General features: G+C 39.7%; 1 protein-coding gene across 11 annotated transcripts in view; it reads right to left on the minus strand.

The window, feature by feature from the left end:
- The window catches only part of TENM2 (teneurin transmembrane protein 2), a 2,339,501-nt gene that overhangs the window by 218,070 nt on the left and 2,102,087 nt on the right, over positions 1-19,344 (minus strand). For all 11 annotated transcript variants that reach the window (XM_075856427.1, XM_075856426.1, XM_075856423.1 and 8 more), the window contains 2 exons: positions 18,362-18,557; positions 12,011-12,112 (listed from right to left, as the gene is read on the minus strand). In XM_075856427.1, the coding sequence (XP_075712542.1) occupies positions 12,011-12,112; positions 18,362-18,557 (298 nt within the window). The remainder of the gene's footprint in view (positions 1-12,010; positions 12,113-18,361; positions 18,558-19,344) is intronic.

Here is a 19,344-nt window from a genome sequence, read left to right on the forward strand (position 1 = left end):
AAACTGTCAACATTATGCTATTGAGAGAGCTTTTATTATTTGCCTTCGTTTAATTTTGCATAATTGTGGCCTGCTGTGAATGGGCTATTGGTCTGTGCTTTCTGGGACTATTTCAACATATCAGCATTATGTAGATTGTAAACTCCTGGATCCAAGATTTTTAACTAAGGGTGTTTTTTACACGGGCAGATTTCCTGACTGGTAATGAGTGCCGATCGACGATATAGCAAATCGATCTGTGATTGTTTAGCTCCATTTACAAGGAGCAATAATCTAAAAATGTTTGGGGACGACGACTGATCTGTAATACGATCGTTCGTCCTGATACATTTTGCATCTTCTCGCCCGCACATTCTGTTTACCAGCGAGATGTACTACCAACAAGCGACTAGCTATAATTTACATTTGATGACTCCATAACTAATGTACGTTGAAGGCAGAGATAAAAATTAAAAAAACACAGTAAAGGCCCTTTTACATGAAATTAAGTTTTCGCACCACCATGAAAGAAAAATTGCTTTGAAACATCTTTTCGGGGACATTAAAGACAATCCATCTTTACGATCTTTGCTGGTGGCAGGAGACATTTCCTCACCGACCAGGAAGTGAAAAACATTATTGTCTAGCGACGATTGTCACAAGTGATGTGTGCTGGGCAGCAATAGCTATTGTAAATATAAATATACAGCATTTTACAGCTAATGCAGCGAATGATTCTTAAGGTGGCATGGACATTCAAGATTAATGATACACATTTTATCACAGTTCTTTTAAAACAATGAGGTGGGATCTATAGTGCAATGAATAGAATGCCAGAAATACTGTACAATGACACACTGGCTGCTCAGTAAGACAATAACATTGCAGATTTAAATGGCAATGAAGATCTGTAGAAAGCTAGGTGACAGCCGAAGCCATGACAGTCAGCCCGTAGAAGATCAAGAAATTTCTAAATAGTCTAAGCACAAATAGTCTAAGAACAAAATCTGTTTCTAGTTTCAGACAATTTTTGTTTTTGGGGAATTGCTTCTTGATTTAAAGTAAAATTTACTTCTTGCATTAGTGCTCTGATTTCTAAGTATTTCATTGATAAAACTGAATATCATGGCTTCAGCAATGGAGTAAAGCATATGGATTTCCACCCAAAGCACTAGCATTCATAATCACAGCTCCTCTCATGCTGCAGGTGAGCTACAGATGTAGCCATCTTTATCCTGACTTTTAACACATTAAATACAGCATCAAGCAACTTTAAGTTGACTTTTTCAATGACTTTTCAATGGCTTTTGTTGTGTGATATCACACTGAAGTACGTTATCAGAGTCAAGATAAAGATGGCTACATCCGTACATGTATTTATTACTTTATCCCACTACAGTAGACTTTAGAAAACCTAATATTTCCACTGTATTGTTATTTAAATGTGTGCATCTATCCGAGGAGTGGATTGGAGGGAGCTACACTAAGTAATGCTAATTTCTTACATCACGGAAAATAGAAAAAAATATATGAAAAACTGGACTCTGATCATTAAGTGCCTATAGCGGCATCACAAAGTCACAATGTGTGAATTGACTTAATGCAGCACTCGAAAGGCATGAAACAGAAGTTCAGAAATGAATTAGTGCTCTATGATGGAATGGCTCTGTGTATCCCCCTTTTGATTTTAAATGACAGTATGACAGACATACAACACAGCAACCTACTGCAGAGAGAAGCGCAGTGTAATCCTTATCAGTTATAAACATTGTCTCCACAAAAGGGAATATATCAATCAAATGCTTCCTGAGACACAAAGCGTATCCTTTAAAGTATATCATTATGGAAATGTTTAAACTGTGTTGTTCTCTCATTTTAAAGCACTCAAGGATGCCTCATGGTGTGATGAACAGTACATAAATATAATTTGTTCCTGCTCAATGCTTTTACACAGGGGACTCTTCTGCACTTGAAGGACATTACAATTTATTTGCTGTAGTAAGAGTGGTTTTACATATACATCTCAGCAACAAAGCTGCAAAGGGTACCGTTTCATTTACAAATGTGCTAATAATATAATAATTGTGATATGAATATAGTCAAAGGCACAAGATCAGCAGTTTTTCTAGAGGTGAATTATACACAAAACAATTTTGCTAAGCAGATTTCACTCCAATACTTCTCCTTGAGAAACAGCAGCTAAAGGCAGGGGGCCGTTTCGCAATGATTTCTGGGAAAAGTATGCAAATTGCTCTCCTCGAAACAGGAAGAGACCAGGCTCTCTATTGCCACCTATGGGTCGATGACTGCATTTTAAGCAGATTAGAGAGGAAAGTCTGACAGCCAATTAATGTACTAAAAAAAATAATAATCATTCTCCTACATCTTTGTACTTAGTGTAGCTGTTCTATAAATAATTATTTCTAATATTCATCTGCACAGGACTAAAAAAAAGTCTCCTTTTTAACCCCTTAAAGAGGCTCTTTCACCAGATTATAAATGCTCTATCTCCTACATAATGTGATTGGCGCTGTAATGTAGATAACAACAGTGGTTTTTATTTTGAAAAACGTTCATTTTTGAGCAAGTTATGAGCTAGTTTAGATTTATGCTAATGAGTTTCTCAATGGACAACTGGGCATGATTTTACTTTTTACCAACTGGGTGTTGTACAGAGGAGTGTATGAGGCTGACCAATCAGTGACCAATATGCGTCATACACTTCTCATTGGCTGGAACAATGAGAAGTGTAGGACACTGATTAGTCACTGATTGGTCAGCCTCATACACTCCTCTGTACAACACCCAGTTGGTAAAAAGTAAAAGAGTCTCTTTAAGGACACAGCCTGTTTTGGCCTTCAGGACACAGGCAATTTTTTAAAATCTGACATGTTTCAATTTATGTGGTAATAACTTCGGAATGCTTTTACCTATCCAAGTGATTGTTTTCTCGTGACATATTGGACTTTATGTTACTGGCAAAATTTGCTCAATACATTCAGTATTTAATTGTAAAAAACACAAAAATTAAGCGAAAAATTGCAAAAATTAGCATTTTTCTAAATTTAAATGTATCTGCTTGTAAGACAGATAGTAATACCACACAAAATTGTTGCTAATTAACATCCCCCATATGTCTACTTTAAATTGGCATTGTTTTTTGAACATCCTTTTATTTTTCTGGGACGTTACACGGCTTAGAACACAGAAAGTTTTACCAGAGAAATGCAACTCAATATCTATTGCCCAGATTCTGCAGTTTTTAGAAATACCCCACATGTGGCCCTAGAGCACTTATGGACTGAAACACCGGCCTCAAAAGCAAAGGAGCACCTAGAGGATTTTGGGGCCTCCTTTTTATTAGAAAATATTTTAGGCACCATGAAAAAAATGTAGGTTTAGCTAATTTTTTCTAATTTCCACAAGGACTAAAGGAGAAAATGCACCACTACATTTGTAAAGCAATTTCTCCCGGATAAAACAATACCCCACATGTGGTCATAAACAGCTGTTTGGACACAGGGCAGGGCTTAGAAGGGAAAGAGCGCTACTTGGCTTTTGGAGCTCAAATTTAGCAGGAATGGTTTGCGGAGGCCATGTCGCATTTGCAAAGCCCCTAAGGGACCAAAACAGTGAAAACGCCAAAGAAGTGACTACATTTAGGAAACTACACCCCTTGAAGAATCCATCTAGGGGTGTAGTATGCATTTTGACCCCACATGGGTTTCACAGATTTTATTAGAATTGGGAAGTGAAGATAAAAAATCCTTTTTTCCAATAAGATGCCTTAGCTCAACATTTTTCATTTTCTCAACAAATAAAGGAATAAAAGAACCCCAACATTTGTAAAGCAACTTCTCTGGAGTACGGAAATACCCCATTTGTGGTCATAAACTGCTGTTTGGACACGAGTCAAGAATCAGAAGGGAAGGAGCGCCATTTGGCTTTTGGAGCACAGGTTTTGCTGGATTGGTTTCTTGACACCATGTCACCTTTGCAAAGCTCCTAAGGTACCAGTACAGTGGAAACTCCCCAAAAGTGACTCGATACATGAAACTACACCCCTTGAGGAATTCATCTAGGTGTGTAGTGAGCATTTTGACCCCACAGGTGTTTCATAGATTTTATTAGAATTGGGCAGTGAAAATAAAAAAAATCCTTTTTCTTCAATAAGATGTAGTTTTAGCTGAAAATTTTTCATTTTCTCAACAAATAAATGAAAAAAAGCACCACAACACTTGTAAAGCAACTTCTCCTGTGTATGGCAATACCCCATATGTGGTCATAAACTGCTGTTTGGGCACAGAGTGGGGCTCAGAAGGGAAGGAGCACCATTTGCTTTTGGAGTACAGATTTTGCTGGATTGGTTTCTGGGCGCTATGTCGCATTTGCAAAGTCCCTGTGGGACCAAAACAGTGGATCCCCCCAGAAGTGACCCCATTTTGGAAACTACACCCCTCAAGGTATTCACCTAGGGTTGTAGTGAGCATATTAACCCCGCAGGTGATTGGCAGAAATTGGTGTGCACTCGATGTTGCAGAGTGAAAATTGGATTTTTTTCCATACATATGCCAATATGTGGTGCCCAGCTTGCGCCACCATAACAAGACCACTCTCTTATTATTATGCTGTGTTTCCCGGTTTTAGAAACACCGTACATGGGGCACTAATCTTTTGCCTGGACATTCGACCAGGCTCAGGAGTGAAACAGTACCATGTAAAATTAAGGCCTAATTTGGCAATTTACAAAGTATTGGATCACAATTGCAGAGGCTCTGATGTGAAATAATACACCGCAAATAATACACCCCAAAACTTGTTAAAAAGGTTCTCCCGGGTATGGCGATGCCATTTATGTGGAAGTAAACTGCTGTTTGGGCACACTGTAGGGTTCAGAAGGGAGGTAGCGCCATTTGGCTTTTGGAGCGTGGATTTTGCTTGGTAGTAATTTTGTTTGGAGTCTTACTGGTGTTTCTATTTATAATGTGGGGGGTACATGTTAGCTGGGCAGAGTACATCAGGGGCATAGTCAGGTGGTATAATAATGGGGTAAAAAAAAACAATAAAATAATCCATAGATATTTGTTATGCTGTGACACAATCCTTTCTGCACAGGCCAGTGTCGTACTGATAAATGGTCCTTACTTATTCCCCTTTTCGTCGACACTCGGCACCTTTGCAGTTTGGGGAATTTTGCTGGGAAGTTGTCCTGGTATAATACGGGCGCCCTCGCTTCCAGCAGATATGTTTGGGCCCTCTCCTTCCTGGTTCCCTAATTTTAGGGCCTTGATAATTCGCCACTTGAAACAGAAGTTTTCCCCTTGGTCCTGCACAACTGCATATTTTTTTCTTTCCTGACTTATTGGAGCTTTAACTAATTTTATTTTTTCATAGACGTAATGGTATGAAGGCTGGTTTTTTTTTTGTGGGACGAGCTGTAGTTTTTATTGGTACCATTTTGGGGTACATTCGACTTTTTGATCACTTGTTATCCTTTTTTATTTGGGAGGCAAGGTGACCAAAAAACAGCAATTCTGACATATTTTTTAAGTTATTTTTACACAGCGTTCACCACGCATTATAAATTACATGTTACCTTTATTCTGCGGGTCAGTCTGATTCTGGCGATACCTAATTTATAGAACTTTTTTATGTTTTACAAATTTTTTGCACACTAAAATAACTTTTGTAAAGAGAATGGATTTTTTCTGTTGCCAAGTTGTGAGAGCCATAACTTTTTTATTTTTTCGTCGACGGAGCTGTATGAGGGCTTGTTTTTTGCAAGACGAGTTATTGTTTTTAAAGGTACCATTTTTGGGTACATGCGACTTTATGATCACTTTTTATTTCAATTTTTGGAAGACAAAGTGACCAAAAAAATAGCAATTATGTCAGTATTTTTTAGTTTTTTTTTTTACGGCGTTCACTGTGCGGAATAAATAACATAATATTTTTATAGTTCAGGTCGTTACGGTCGCAGCGATACCAAATATGAATGGCTTTATTATTTTTTTCAATAATAAATGACTTGATAAGGGAAAAAGGGCGATTGTGTTTTATGTTATCACTTGAAACTTTTATTGTATTTTTTACAACTTTTATTTTAACTTTTTTTTTTTACAGTTATCTTTAGTCCCACTAGGGGACTTGAAGGCTTAACTGTTTGTTTGATGTTCTAATACATTGCACTACCTATGTAGTGCAATGTATTAGAACTGTCAGTTGTTCACTGACAGCAAGCCGATCAGGCTCCGCTTCCGGACGGGACATAATTGGCTTCCGTAATGGCAGTTAGGAAGCCATTATTAGGCCTCCTGTTGCCATAGTAGCAGTCACCAGCCTTGCCATCGCATAGCAGGCTGCCGATTTGATACAAACCACTTTGATGCAGTGATCGCATTGGATCGCTGCACTGAAGGGGTTAATGGCAGGAATCGGAGCTAGCTCCGGTTAATGCCGCTACATCGGGATGTCCGCTGTAACATACAGCGGACACCCACTGCTGATGACGCCGGCTCAACTTCTGAGCCGGCGCCATCTTGCCGATGGTACCTAAAGCCTTTTGGGGCCCACCGACAAGCGGGGCATAGTTTATGGCAGACCGGGAGGTAAGTATTAGACCTCCGATCGCCTTTGCAGTCACCGGCAACCCAGCGATCACGTTGCTGGGGTGCCGGTGGCTATAAACTCCTCATATGCTGCGATCTCTATTGAACGCAGCATGTGAGGGGTTAATCGGCCGGATCGGATGCTAGCTCCGGTCCTGGTTGATACCTCAGGGTGCCAGCTGTAACATACAGCTGTGACCCAGCGGTTATGTCGCTGGCTCAGCTCCTGAGCCAGCTCCATCTCCTTCACGTACGTTACGTGGAATTGCGTTAAAACACCAGTTCCCATCACTTAACTGTACGTGAAAATGCGGGAAGGGGTTAAAAGGATTTTTCCACCACAGAGATTACAATATGTATAATCAATATCTTATTGGTGGGAGCTGGACAGCTGTGATCCCCCACCCCCGACCTCTAGAAAGAAAGGGTCAGCAGCTTTTCTTCTACACAATGATGCACTGACCTGGCAATGAGAATGGGATTTTAGTTGAATTGGGCTATAATATCTACGAGATCATGTCTAAGAAATAACTTTTCACTTTACAGAATAAGTTGTCATATTTGTGTGCATAAGGAATAAAACTATTTATGGCAATTATATGACTTGTATTCTGCATTGTTAAGCAGTTTTCCCCTCTGCAGGCTCTATCTCTAATTCTCAATTTTATCAGAGCTAGTGAGCGGAGCCTAACTGCTATCATTTATTCTATACCCTGCAAATAGAGAAGAGGAGAATCCTGCTCTCCTATTTCTATCACACACATATATAAAGAAGCTGCAGTAGCATGGAGGAGCTTATACAGAAAAAAATGAGCAGTGTAGCTAAGAATCCAGCACTAAGGTGAGACAGTAGTATTTACCAGGAAGCTACAGCATGTCTGTCTGTGTATTTTTTCCCTCTGATTCTGCTCCACCCTCCCCTTTCCTAAGACTTCAATGGGCAGCATATGTCTCTATTTCTTTCTGCTCCCCCCTCTCCATAGTCTTATATGGGCAGTGTGTCTGTGTCTGCTCCCCCTTCCATCTCAATATACTTGTAAAGGCAGGCTGTGAAGAGACACCCTCCACTTTCTGTACTATGTCTCCTCTGCTCTGTAACAAGTGTCGGATTTTGCTTGACAACAGGGGGTGGACAGCAGATTACAGGAAAAGAGACATCTAGTGGCAGTAACTTCTCACAGAATTGTCATGGATAATAAAACAAAATTTTAACAGTACGTAAATTACGAAGTTATCCTGTGTCCAGGGAAAAGATTCAGTTTGGCACCCCGCCCCCAACTTCTTTCACAACATCTCCTACCCCGTTGCCATGTTTTCTTACTCTACCAATAAATGAGGTGTAATTTTGTACATTTTACAAGCAATATTTTATATAAGGTAGTTAACATAACAATAAATTAAAAGAAAATAAATTAATGAGGTCACTTTCTCAATGTACAGATTGTATAACTGAGGCTTATGAGACTATATGGTGCCATAATGAACAACCTCCTCTTGTAGATACTGCCACACTTCCCCATAGATACTGCCACACAGCCTCCTCATTTAGATAGTGCCAACCCCCTTGTAAATAGTGCCATACAGCTGCCCTGCAGATAGTGCCACACACACCCCTCCTTGTAGATACTGCCACACAGCCCCCTTGTAGATAGTGCCAGACAGCTGCCCACCTGTAGATATTGCCACATACTACCCCTTGTAGATACTGCCACAATCCCCCTAGTAAATAGTGTCACACCCCTGCTTGTAGATAGTGCAAAACACACTCCTCTGTAGATAAGGCCACACAGCCCCCCCTTGTAGATAGTGCCACACATACCCCCATGTAGGTAGTGCCACACACAGCCCCCTGTAGATAACGCATTGCCGACGCTCTGGCCGGTGATTCCTCTCCTGGGGCAGCCCCTCACGTCACTGTCCATACATGGAGTGACGTCAGGGGCTACCTGTAGGAGCCAAATCCCTGGCCACAGCGTCAGCAATGGACAGGGACAGCAGTGTCTCTCTCTAGGAGGAGAATAACCGGCCGGAGTGTCAGCAAGGTTCTGGCCGGGGATTCCGCTCCAGAAGGAGAGCCTGACATCCCTGACCATACATGGACAGGGACATCAGGGGCTCCCTCTAGGAGCATAATACCCAGCCAGAGCATTGGCAACGCTCTGGCAGGGGATTCCTATCCAGGAGGAGCCCCTGAGGTCCCTGTCAATATATGGACAGGGACGTCAGGGGCTCTCTCTAGGAGCGGAATCCCCAGCCAGATTGTCGGAAACCTCTATGGCTGGGGATCCCGCTCCAGGAGGATCCCCTGACGTCACTCTTCATATATGGACAGGGACGTCAGGGGCCTTGCTCTTGGAGTGGAATTCCCGGCCAGAGCGTCGGCAACACTATGGCCGGGGATTATTCTCCAAAAGGAGTGAATGGCAGGGCAGGGAGCGGATAGTTACACATCCGGGACAGTAATTTGCCGGGACTGGCTCTGCAAATTCGGGACAGTCCCGGAAAATTTGGGACTGTTGGCAACTATGACCGTGCTTCCCAGGGCCCCCTACCTCCTTCTTAGTTGCGGCCAGGGCACATGCCCCGCTTGCCCACCCCCCAATGCTATCTTGCTAAATAAAATGTACAGTATAATGATATTAAAATTTAAGATAAAAAAAAACAACAAATTTCAATTTTAACTTTCTAGTATAAAGCAAGGAAAAAGTTTTCTACAGTGTAAGGCCCCATGTACACGACCGTAAAAAACCTCCGTTTTTGCGGACCGCAAAAACTGACCCATTCACTTTCAATGAACGCGGACACCTTTCCGTAGCACTACGGAAGGGTGTCCGTGCCGTGGAAATGTTACGGGAATTATGGAACATGTCCGTTCTTTTGCATTTTGCAGGCCGTGCTCCCATACTTTGTGAAAATGCGGCTGTCAGTCGGCGGCCGGCCATGCCCACAATCGCGCACCGTGATTGCGGGCACGGTCGTGTGCATGGGGCCTAAGAAATAGAAAGTTCATACTCAAATTTATACAAAGATGCCTAAGGTGTTTCAAAAGCTTGTGTCATCTATTAACGCAATATTATACTATTCTATATACCAGGGGTGTAGCCAACATAGTTGCCTTTTGTAGGAAAAATAATGGCTAACTGCTTCGGGATCCCTTAAGTGTAGAAAGTGAACAAATAGTAGAAAATAGTGGTGCCAGCGTAGTAATAATATCAACACAGAAATTCCCCATACCATTGTGGCTGCCACAGAGAATTACCTATAAAATTGTGGTAACCGCATTAGCAGTGTCTGTAAAATAGTTCCAATCACTTAGCAGTACCCACAGTTACTTAAAAAATCTGCCAGCCAGAGCATTGCCCATACAATTGTGCCAGCTACTTAGTAACAACTTGACTTCCTCTATAGATAACTATATATATTTTTACTCTAAAATAAATACTTTAGTAAAGAAAACAGGAATTCACAGCATAGTACATGAAAATTAAAGTTTCCTCTTCTCTTCTTCCTGTTTATGTGAAGGGTGTGATAGCTGCCCAGTGATCTTATTTGCATGGTGCTAGTTAATAGATAAGCACTATATAATATATAATGAATATAATAGTAGTAATAATAATAGTCATAATAATGACAGTATTAATGGAATAGTTTAGTAATAAGTAAAAAGATAAATAAAGGAGAATATTACTGTTACCTATGTAATATTGAAAGAACAAGAATGCTATTTACACAGAAATAAATCTCTGCACAAGTTTGGGCTATTTGCAGCAATACATAGTAAAGCATTAAACTTTCTTGAAGCATCAAACTGTGATTAATAGCAAAGCTAAAAATGAATAGTTGTGCAGAGAAGCCCCATTTTATATAATATATCACTAGTTCAGGTATACATGTTCCAACATGAAAATATCTATTCTATGGAGGAGAACAAGGGGAACAAGGCAGTTACCGATGCATTTTCTCCTTAATATTTATTTGAGAATTTTAAACTTCATAAATGAACATACAAGACAGTGTTAACCATGTAACCAGGAGGTAAGAAATATGTTCAATCCCTCTCAGACAGAACTAGTTCCACTAGAGGGACCATGGGAAAAGTTATTGAATCTTATGACATGGCCAGGATAGGTTTATGATTTAAGATTTAATCCCTGGCAGGGCAGGATGTAGGTCAAATCATTGAAAACTATATATCCCCAAACTCAGTGTTGCCCCTCCATCCTATGCTGCCCTCAATTACAAGACCATAGAAGACCTAACAGAACCGCTTTATAAATAACCCCATATACACTGCTATGACAATGGCCTCATGCATAACAACAGACCTAACAAAAAGTGTAAGGCCCCCTCCACATGACCATGCATTTGCGTCCGCATACTATCCGCAATTGGGGATAGTATAAGGCAAATTATAGCCTATGGGCCAACGCACATGATCGTGGTTTCCACAGTCCATGCATTGCCCGGAGCACGGACCGCAAAAACAATAGGACATATATGTAATTTTACGGGCTGAATTAGCAGTCCAGGTACATTAAACTCAAGTATTAAACTCTTGTATGAGCACGGTCCGTGATGCCGACGGTCCACGGATGACACTTCTTGGCCATTCGTGCTGTAATCACAGACTGTGTACACAGCTACAGTTGTGTGCATTAGGCCTTGCACACAGATCTTCAATTCCAAGTGTTGTACAATACAGAAACTAGAATTTGGTGAAATATTTAGAACATGAAATGCAAGAAATGCCTTGAACAATTTAACCAAAGACTTCACACATAAAATTGTAGCATATAAATGGAAGTTCAGTCAATTATCCCTATGACAACCAAGGTCAGTAATAAATGGTCACGTACAGTCTAATGTTAAGTTTAGATCAGTTAATACATCATCCACATACTGTATTTAAAAGGAGAGGAGTAAAGCTAAGAATTAGACAGGTTCACACTGCTGATACCATCCCTTCAGATCTTTATATTCTACAGAAGGAACCTAATTGGCAGAAGCTTCAATAAAAAAGATTTAATATGTGAAATTGCACCTTTACCTCCCCATACTTGACTTACATTAACATGAATAGTACAGTAGTGTATAATATAATATTGCTAACTTATATATGTCATAGTTTCACCGACAAGTAAAGTAGATATATTGGTCTTGGCAATATTTTTAAGTGATTTGATGAGTAAATTTGCAGAGTTGATTTGACTTTTTTCCCAATTGCAGAACTATATTTCAGTCATAAGACAACAGAAGTTAAAAAACAGAACTCTGTTTTAGCCTCCAGTGTTTTAAATAAGGGATTACATTTCAGGAAAAGGAAGTTCACTGCTTTCCGAATTGAGGTACCTATGAAATTTACTTTTTTTTCTTAATTTTGTCAAATAAGGAGCTTAAGGCAAAATATCCACATATAACAGTACCTTTTGCACAGTCTGCTCCATGGAATCCTGGAAAGCAATGGCAGACTCCTGAAACGCATTCACCATTTCCATCACAATTTCTAGGACAATCCTGAACAGAATCTTGGACAAAATGAAAAACCCAATGTTAATTTAGTGTATATTATATTTTATATATATATATATATATATATATATATATATATATATATATATATATATATATATATATAAGATTTGTAGAGAAACACTGTCATATTGCAATATAGTGTCCTATCTGAAGGTAGCATGTTGTTAAAGGGCTTGGGTAATGGCGGGGTTCACCGTCTAGTGTCACCCACTATTACTACCTCTTTTATAATCAGGGTCACTAGGGTTATGCCTAGTTCCCCTACCTTCTTCTTATACTAACGTTGATCTACTTGCTTTGCTGCTACTTAAGGGAATAAGACCGTACAGTAAATAAAGGTAATATTTATTAACACAAACAGTAGTCACACTTAGATATAAAATACACCAGACACAGTAAATAATCACAGTATAGTATCAGTGAATCCCAATACACATAACAACTTAATATGTATTGATTACACTAACACTACACGTGGTACAGTATAAACAAGATATCACAATCCTAATCTATACCACCACCCACTTATCTAACATACATAGAAGTTACGTTACAATACAATTTCTCACTGTTTCTGTCCCACTCCCTTCTAGCAAGAACTGTCCCTGTGCACTAAAGGGTTAACACAGGATAAGGAGGAAAAAGGGTTAACAAGGGGAATGGGTTGCCGTGTACCAGTGATATGCAGGTAAAGTGCAGGCAGGTGAGAAAGGGTTGACCAGGGAAGTGTTGTGTAGGCAGTGTAGGGGGGAGAAGTAATGGTTAAGTGTTTAGGGGGAGAGAGGTGAATGGTTAAGTGTGTAGGGGGAGAGGGTTACTTGTAGCTGCTGCTACAAGTGGATGCTTAGCGGTGCATGTGGTCCTAGGTTGGTGAATCAGGAACAAGAGTTGGTGTCTGTTGAGGGAGGCAGGAGCAAGAGAGTGGGACAGTTTGTCTTTTTAAACCCTCCCGTGCACTTCTTTATGACATCAGATGCTCATTCACGTGCAAGTGGAGAGGCCATGGGACTGTTTATCAGTGGGGATGTCCTGTGGTACACGAGTGCATCACATGACACATCCCCAATTACCTCTCTGGTACCCTGCATAGTATGGAGACAGGAGATAAAAGGCAGCACCTCCTGTCTCACTCTCCGCTAATCAAATCAGGACAATGGTTAATAGCCATTGCCTTCTTTTGGGCAGATTCCCACAACCACGTCTGTGAATCTACAGACCTGGCTCCTGGGACATTAAGATATACATATTGTGTATATATACACATTTTATATATATATATATATATATATATATATATATATATATATATATATATATATATTTATTACACATACCACCCCCCCCTCCATCTCTATTGAAAGGGGACACTTCCTTTTACACATGTTATAAAGCAGGAGGAGCTGAGAAGATTGATATACAGCTTTGTACAAAAAGATTCTGGATAACCTGTCATCTATTGATTTAAATCCCTGCTCACTCTGGTCGGTCCTAACCGTTGATTGACAGCCTTACCTGTTTGCGTGTGAATACAGAAATTGCTGCCAATCACTGAGTAGGACCACCCACTGGGGTCTTAAGCCCAGAGTGAGCAGGGATTTAAATCAATGAATTAGAGGTTATCCTTAATAAGCACAACTATATATCAAACTGCTCAGCTCCTTGCCTGTAACAAGCTGCCTGCATAATAGACTGCATGTTTGACTTGACAAGTTCCCTTTAAAGCTAATATTCCATTTTTCCTACTGAAACAGAGTGAAAGAGAAAATAAAAATTTGTCATACGTATGTGTGTGTATATTGTAGATTATTATTTATTTTTTAAAGCAACCAGTAAGAGTATGCAAGGAAAGAAGTTTATTTTTTTATCACGGGTTTGGCGGAAACATCTTGAACAGACCTGGTTAACTGGTGTATTATCACACTATCCTGATCTCTCAGTACACCAGCTGTGTATCCCCACTGACATTGCTCTAAACCTGGGGAAAAGGTCTAATAAAACAGATAAAAGCCAAACTGCATAGCGGAAGACAGTGGGGTGAGTTACTCCTCGAGTTGTTGGCGCATAAGAGTCCTTTCACACCGGCCAATCATGGCTGTAACAACAAGCGCCGTTCAACGAGACAGCTCATTGATCAGCGCTCATTTGCTCCTTTCACAAGGGCCTATAATCAGTAATGTATGGGGACAAGTCATCGTTACAACTATCGCTCATCCCCATGTAATACCATCATGTCAGCAACAGGTGTGCTGCTGACAACGATAATATATTCTGCTGTATAAACGATACGATCAGCCGATGACTGAGCGTTTGCTCGTTCATCAGCTGAATGTTGCCCTGTCTACATAGGGTAATAATTGGGAAGGAGCGTTCTGTGAACGCTCGTTTGTCTGATCATTGGTCTGTGTAAAAGGACTATAAGTGTGTATTCTTCTAGTTAGGAATATTTGTGTTTAGGGGTGGATGGTCTAAAATTTTATGCCTGTAGTTTGGCTGCTGAATTTCATTAAATTAGTCACAGTAAGTCAAAAATGGCTGCTGTAGGCTGAATTTCCAATGTGCCTGCTTCTATATTGCCATCTACCCCAGGAGACCGTAAACCTAAATTATCCAATCCCGTGAGGATGACTATATATCTACATAGCCCCACCACTTCCTTTTAACTGATTATCGCTCCAATAAATTAACCACCCACATTAAGCAGTATTAGCAATCTTTCAGGAATATATATTTATATGGAAAAAGTTGATTTCTGAAGTGATGAAGAGCTGCATATAAGGTGTTATGAGGCTATTAGCAATGTCTATCAATATATACTCTGCACATGATTCAATAGAACCATTACTAATGAGGCAAAAAATAAATAAATCCTGACATTACTTGTTTTCAAGACATGTCACAGTATTTGTGCATGGTGATTTTTTTTTCTAAGCAAGATCCCTGCTACTTTGCTTGAAAGCACAAGAAGGTAGTTTTACTATATCCAAAGGTGTACTTAGCGTGATCTCAGGTTGACATATGTCTGCGGCTCCCTCTCTTATTGCTGATCTCAAAGTGCACAGGCTTTCAGCTTTTTCCATTGCCCTTGATAGGAAAAAAGTTCTGATAATAGGCATATGCGCAAGAGCCTCTGAACTGAATGAAATGCTGTTTCTTTCTCTTGATACCTGTCCAATTACTGTCATTGCTTTTCCAAGATGCCTACCCGGCTATTAGGCTGGTTACCTCTGACTGCTCAGTTGTGGTTTCCTCAAGCCCATTTTCTGAATGCATATACTCCAAACAAAAATTACACCCCCCACCCCCCGCATCGATGTGCATGTACAGTGGGTTACAATCACATTACAGACAGGGGTACTGATCATGGAAATCCTACTCAAAAACTTGGAAAAGGTTAGCTTGTGAGACAAGTGAACGCTAATTTGTATTTCTTGTTTGAATAGGTTCTTAAGTGATATACATGGGATTTTCTCTTGTAATTGTAGATTCTAATGCATTTATATTCAACAGTATTCTGGTTGTTACATTTATGGAACAGGTAGACTTTAAAAGGGGTTCTCCTTATGATAAGACATCATTGTGGGGTCCCACTCCCAGGACCCCCACAGGTCAACACCTTTAACCTTCATCCAGGCCCAGTGGCTCATTTGTATGTGTGGCTGTGCCTGATACTCCAACTCCATCCCAATCACTTAAAGCCCCACACCCTATTTGTTCTGCGAAACCCCCAAATGATCACACTTTGCTGGTCTATTCTTTGGATAGGTCATCAATGCATATTCCTGGTAAACCCCTTTAAATTTCTCTGCATGCCCTAATACTGTATGTATTTTTGTACATGATATATTTGGTATCCGTGTGTTTGAAAATAACTGGTTACATTTTCAAACTTCATGGGCAGGTGTGACATCCCTATTTATACAGACTGAACGGGTATAGTTCACTTGCAAACATGCCGTAGATACAGTATGAAATCTTAAACTTTTCTACTTGCTTTCTGTGGAGTTCCCTTATATTTGATGAGGATCACTGTTATTATAGGGAATTACATAAAAAGTATTTTCTTATATTTATTATCAGTATCTCAGATGTGGGAGAAATTAGATTTCCTTTTGTCCTGTGAATGTCAACAGAAAGTGGGCAGCATTTTGTAGCAGTTGGAATTCTCTGTGAGTACCTTCAGATGCAAGCTGTCAAATAATGATGGCCTCTGACTGTTTTGCACCAAAAAAAAAAATTTGATTTGTAAAGGAAATGATTCTTATAGTAAGAATATATTAAAATGTTATTCCCAGAATCGACAATTATTGCATATCCACAAGATAGGTGATAATTGTCTGATCGCTAAGGGCCCCACTGCTGGGACGTTTACCAATCGCAGTTGAGCAGTGAGGGGGGCATTGAATGGTGCAAAGGATGAGCATGCATGCTGCCACTCCATTCAAAGACTATGGGAGGGGGGTCAAGGGTTATCGCGGGTGATGGGGATCCCAGCAGTGAGGCCTCCAGCAACCAGTTATCACTTTTTTCTGTGGATAGGTGATACTTGTTGGTTCTGGGACAACCCCTTAATGAATTGGGAATTAAACAATTCTCTAACAGTTAATGGGTTCAGGTCCAGGGTAATTTGAGCCTTCAGAATCAGACATCGTTAAGCCATTTTTTAGCACTCATTAGTTTAACAGCTATAACATTTTAATTTGTTGGGCTAGCGAAAATGCATGTTTGAGTTTTTATTATTATACACAGAATTTTTAATTTTTGTTAAAGAATTTTTAGAGTAGTAAAAAATATGCTTTTCACTTTTTAGCAATTTTTTTTCTGGTAATTAAAAGGTCTTACCTTAAAATATACTTTTTTTTATTGATCATTATTGTCTACAGTTAATTTTTTACCTGTCCAATTTCAGATAATTGTGTATCGGTACCACAGCGGGGAGGGACATTTTTTTGTGGGTGGGTTCTTTTATGTGTATTTATTGCTTTGATTTATTTATTTATTTTTTTTATATTTTTTCATTTTATGGTCTGTCCCTTAAGGTCAGAAAAGACCATTGAGGGACTTTATTATTATATCAAGCAGACAAAAAATGGACAGAGGCAGCACTTCCAAAAAGAGCAAGAGCTATTTATTCACCCATGCTAAACATTTTTTAAAAACTTTTCCATAGAGTGTGTTAAATAATAATAAAATACAAAATTGAGATCTTCTCTAAGGTAGAACAGGGGAAAAAATTTATTTGATGTCTTAAATGGCAATGTGTAGTGGAATTTAAATATACTATGGTGATACAACGTGTGGTCGTTAAGCGGTTAAAAAGACTACACTTTAAATATTCAGATGCAATCGGTGGAGTTTCATGATCTTGAACTTCAGCCATGTCCAAAATTGAAAGGTCTGTAGCACTTTAAGTGACCCTCCAGTCCAAAAAAAAAAAAAAAAAATACTATTTAAATTGTATAGTGAACTGACCTGTTGCTCTGCTCCTATATGATTCGGACTCCTTTCCTGTGTTCCGGTCCAATGTTTCAGTTCTGCATTAAGGCTGCCGCAGTCTCAGACTTCACTATGGAGAGCTTCTGAGACATGCTGCCGCCCTCTCCACTTCTATGCGATGGACGAGCGCTGATGGCGTCAGGCCGTGTTGTCGTTGTGTCTAGCAGCGCAAACGTCATCAGCGCTCTTCCATCGGAGGGCAGTGGGGAGGCTGGATGTGTGTCTCAGACCTCCAAAAAAGTACTCCTTAGCAAAGTTTGGGACTGGGGTGGCCATCTTGGAGAGGAGGAAAAGGAACGGAGCACCGAGACGGAGGATGGCTTATTCTGGAGCGGAGCAGCAGGTAATTGACTATACATTTCCAATGCATAGTAATTTTTTTAAGGGGGGCTGTAGGGTTGCTTTAAAACCGAACCCCTTTGAACAGAGTAGGAGATTAAAAGAAATCTTGCAGAAAATCCTTGTGTTACAGGTACCATCAAAATAAAATGGTAAAGTATAATGAATTGTCTCTGACACATGCATGAAAAGGTTTTTTAGCGTCATGACCCCTTGAATTTTGGAATGACCGTGAGAAGGGGTTAGGGGGAATGACTCCTGAAATGTCATAATTATTATGAAAATTATTTCAATGACTGCTACCCCTTGATTCAATGACCACATTTTCTAAGCATCTAAAAAAAAACATCCTGAAAGTTATTTTGACTTTTCACACAATTACTGCATGTACTATAAAAGAATATGCTTACCAAGGACAACTGTATTGAATGATACTATCTCCTTGTCCTTTCCGTCATTGTAGAAGGCCAAGTGCCAAATTCCAACATCCAAGTACTGGACAAATACGGCCTCATTTTGCACCAGCGTCTGTATACTGCGGCGCTCCCTTGGGGCTTCTATTACACTCCACTTCTCCTTGCCATCCAAGCGCTCCATGAAATCATACTGCAAATGGAAATGATATTAGAGCTCATTTGAAATGTTAGTATGGTTTAGAACAGGATGTAAATTATAATAATAATTATACCTCATTAGTCTAATTCGATCACATAATGTTCAGATTTGAGGGCTTGTGCAGTTTAAACATCATTAACATTCTGTGACACATATGATAGTTACAATATTTAAGCAGTTTTCACAGTCCAATGACTGAGATGTACAGCGCTGTGAGAAAGTATTTGTCCCCTTCCCAATATCTTCTACTTTTTGCATATTTGTAACACTTAAATGTTTCAGATCATCAAACCGCTTTTAATATTAGACAAAAAAAAAAAGTAAACACAAAATGCAGTTTTTACGTGATGATTTCATTTATCGAAGAAAAAACGCTGTTTAGCCCTACCTGGCCCTATTTGAAAAAAAGAAATTGCCCCCTTAGCTACTAAATCAACCATTTAACCAAATTCAATAGAAAATTTAGCTCAATTTCACTAGCCACTCCCAGGCATTATTACTGCCAGATCTATTGAATCTAAACATCACTTAAATAGAACCTGTCTGGCAATATGGAGCAGACTAGAGGATCTCAAAAAGCAGCACGATACAGAGTTCTAAAGAGATTCAAATACAGATGTGAAACAAAGTCATTGAAATCTACCAGTCTGGGAATAGTTACAAAGCAATTGCTAAGGCTCTGGGACTGCAGCAAACCATAGTGAGAGTCATTATCCACAAATGGAGAACTTGGAACAGTGGTGAACCTTCCCATGAAAGCAATCTGACTAATCGGGCT

Source organism: Rhinoderma darwinii, chromosome 3 (genome assembly GCF_050947455.1).
Source record: "Rhinoderma darwinii isolate aRhiDar2 chromosome 3, aRhiDar2.hap1, whole genome shotgun sequence".
In the NCBI taxonomy this organism is placed as follows: domain Eukaryota; kingdom Metazoa; phylum Chordata; class Amphibia; order Anura; family Rhinodermatidae; genus Rhinoderma; species Rhinoderma darwinii.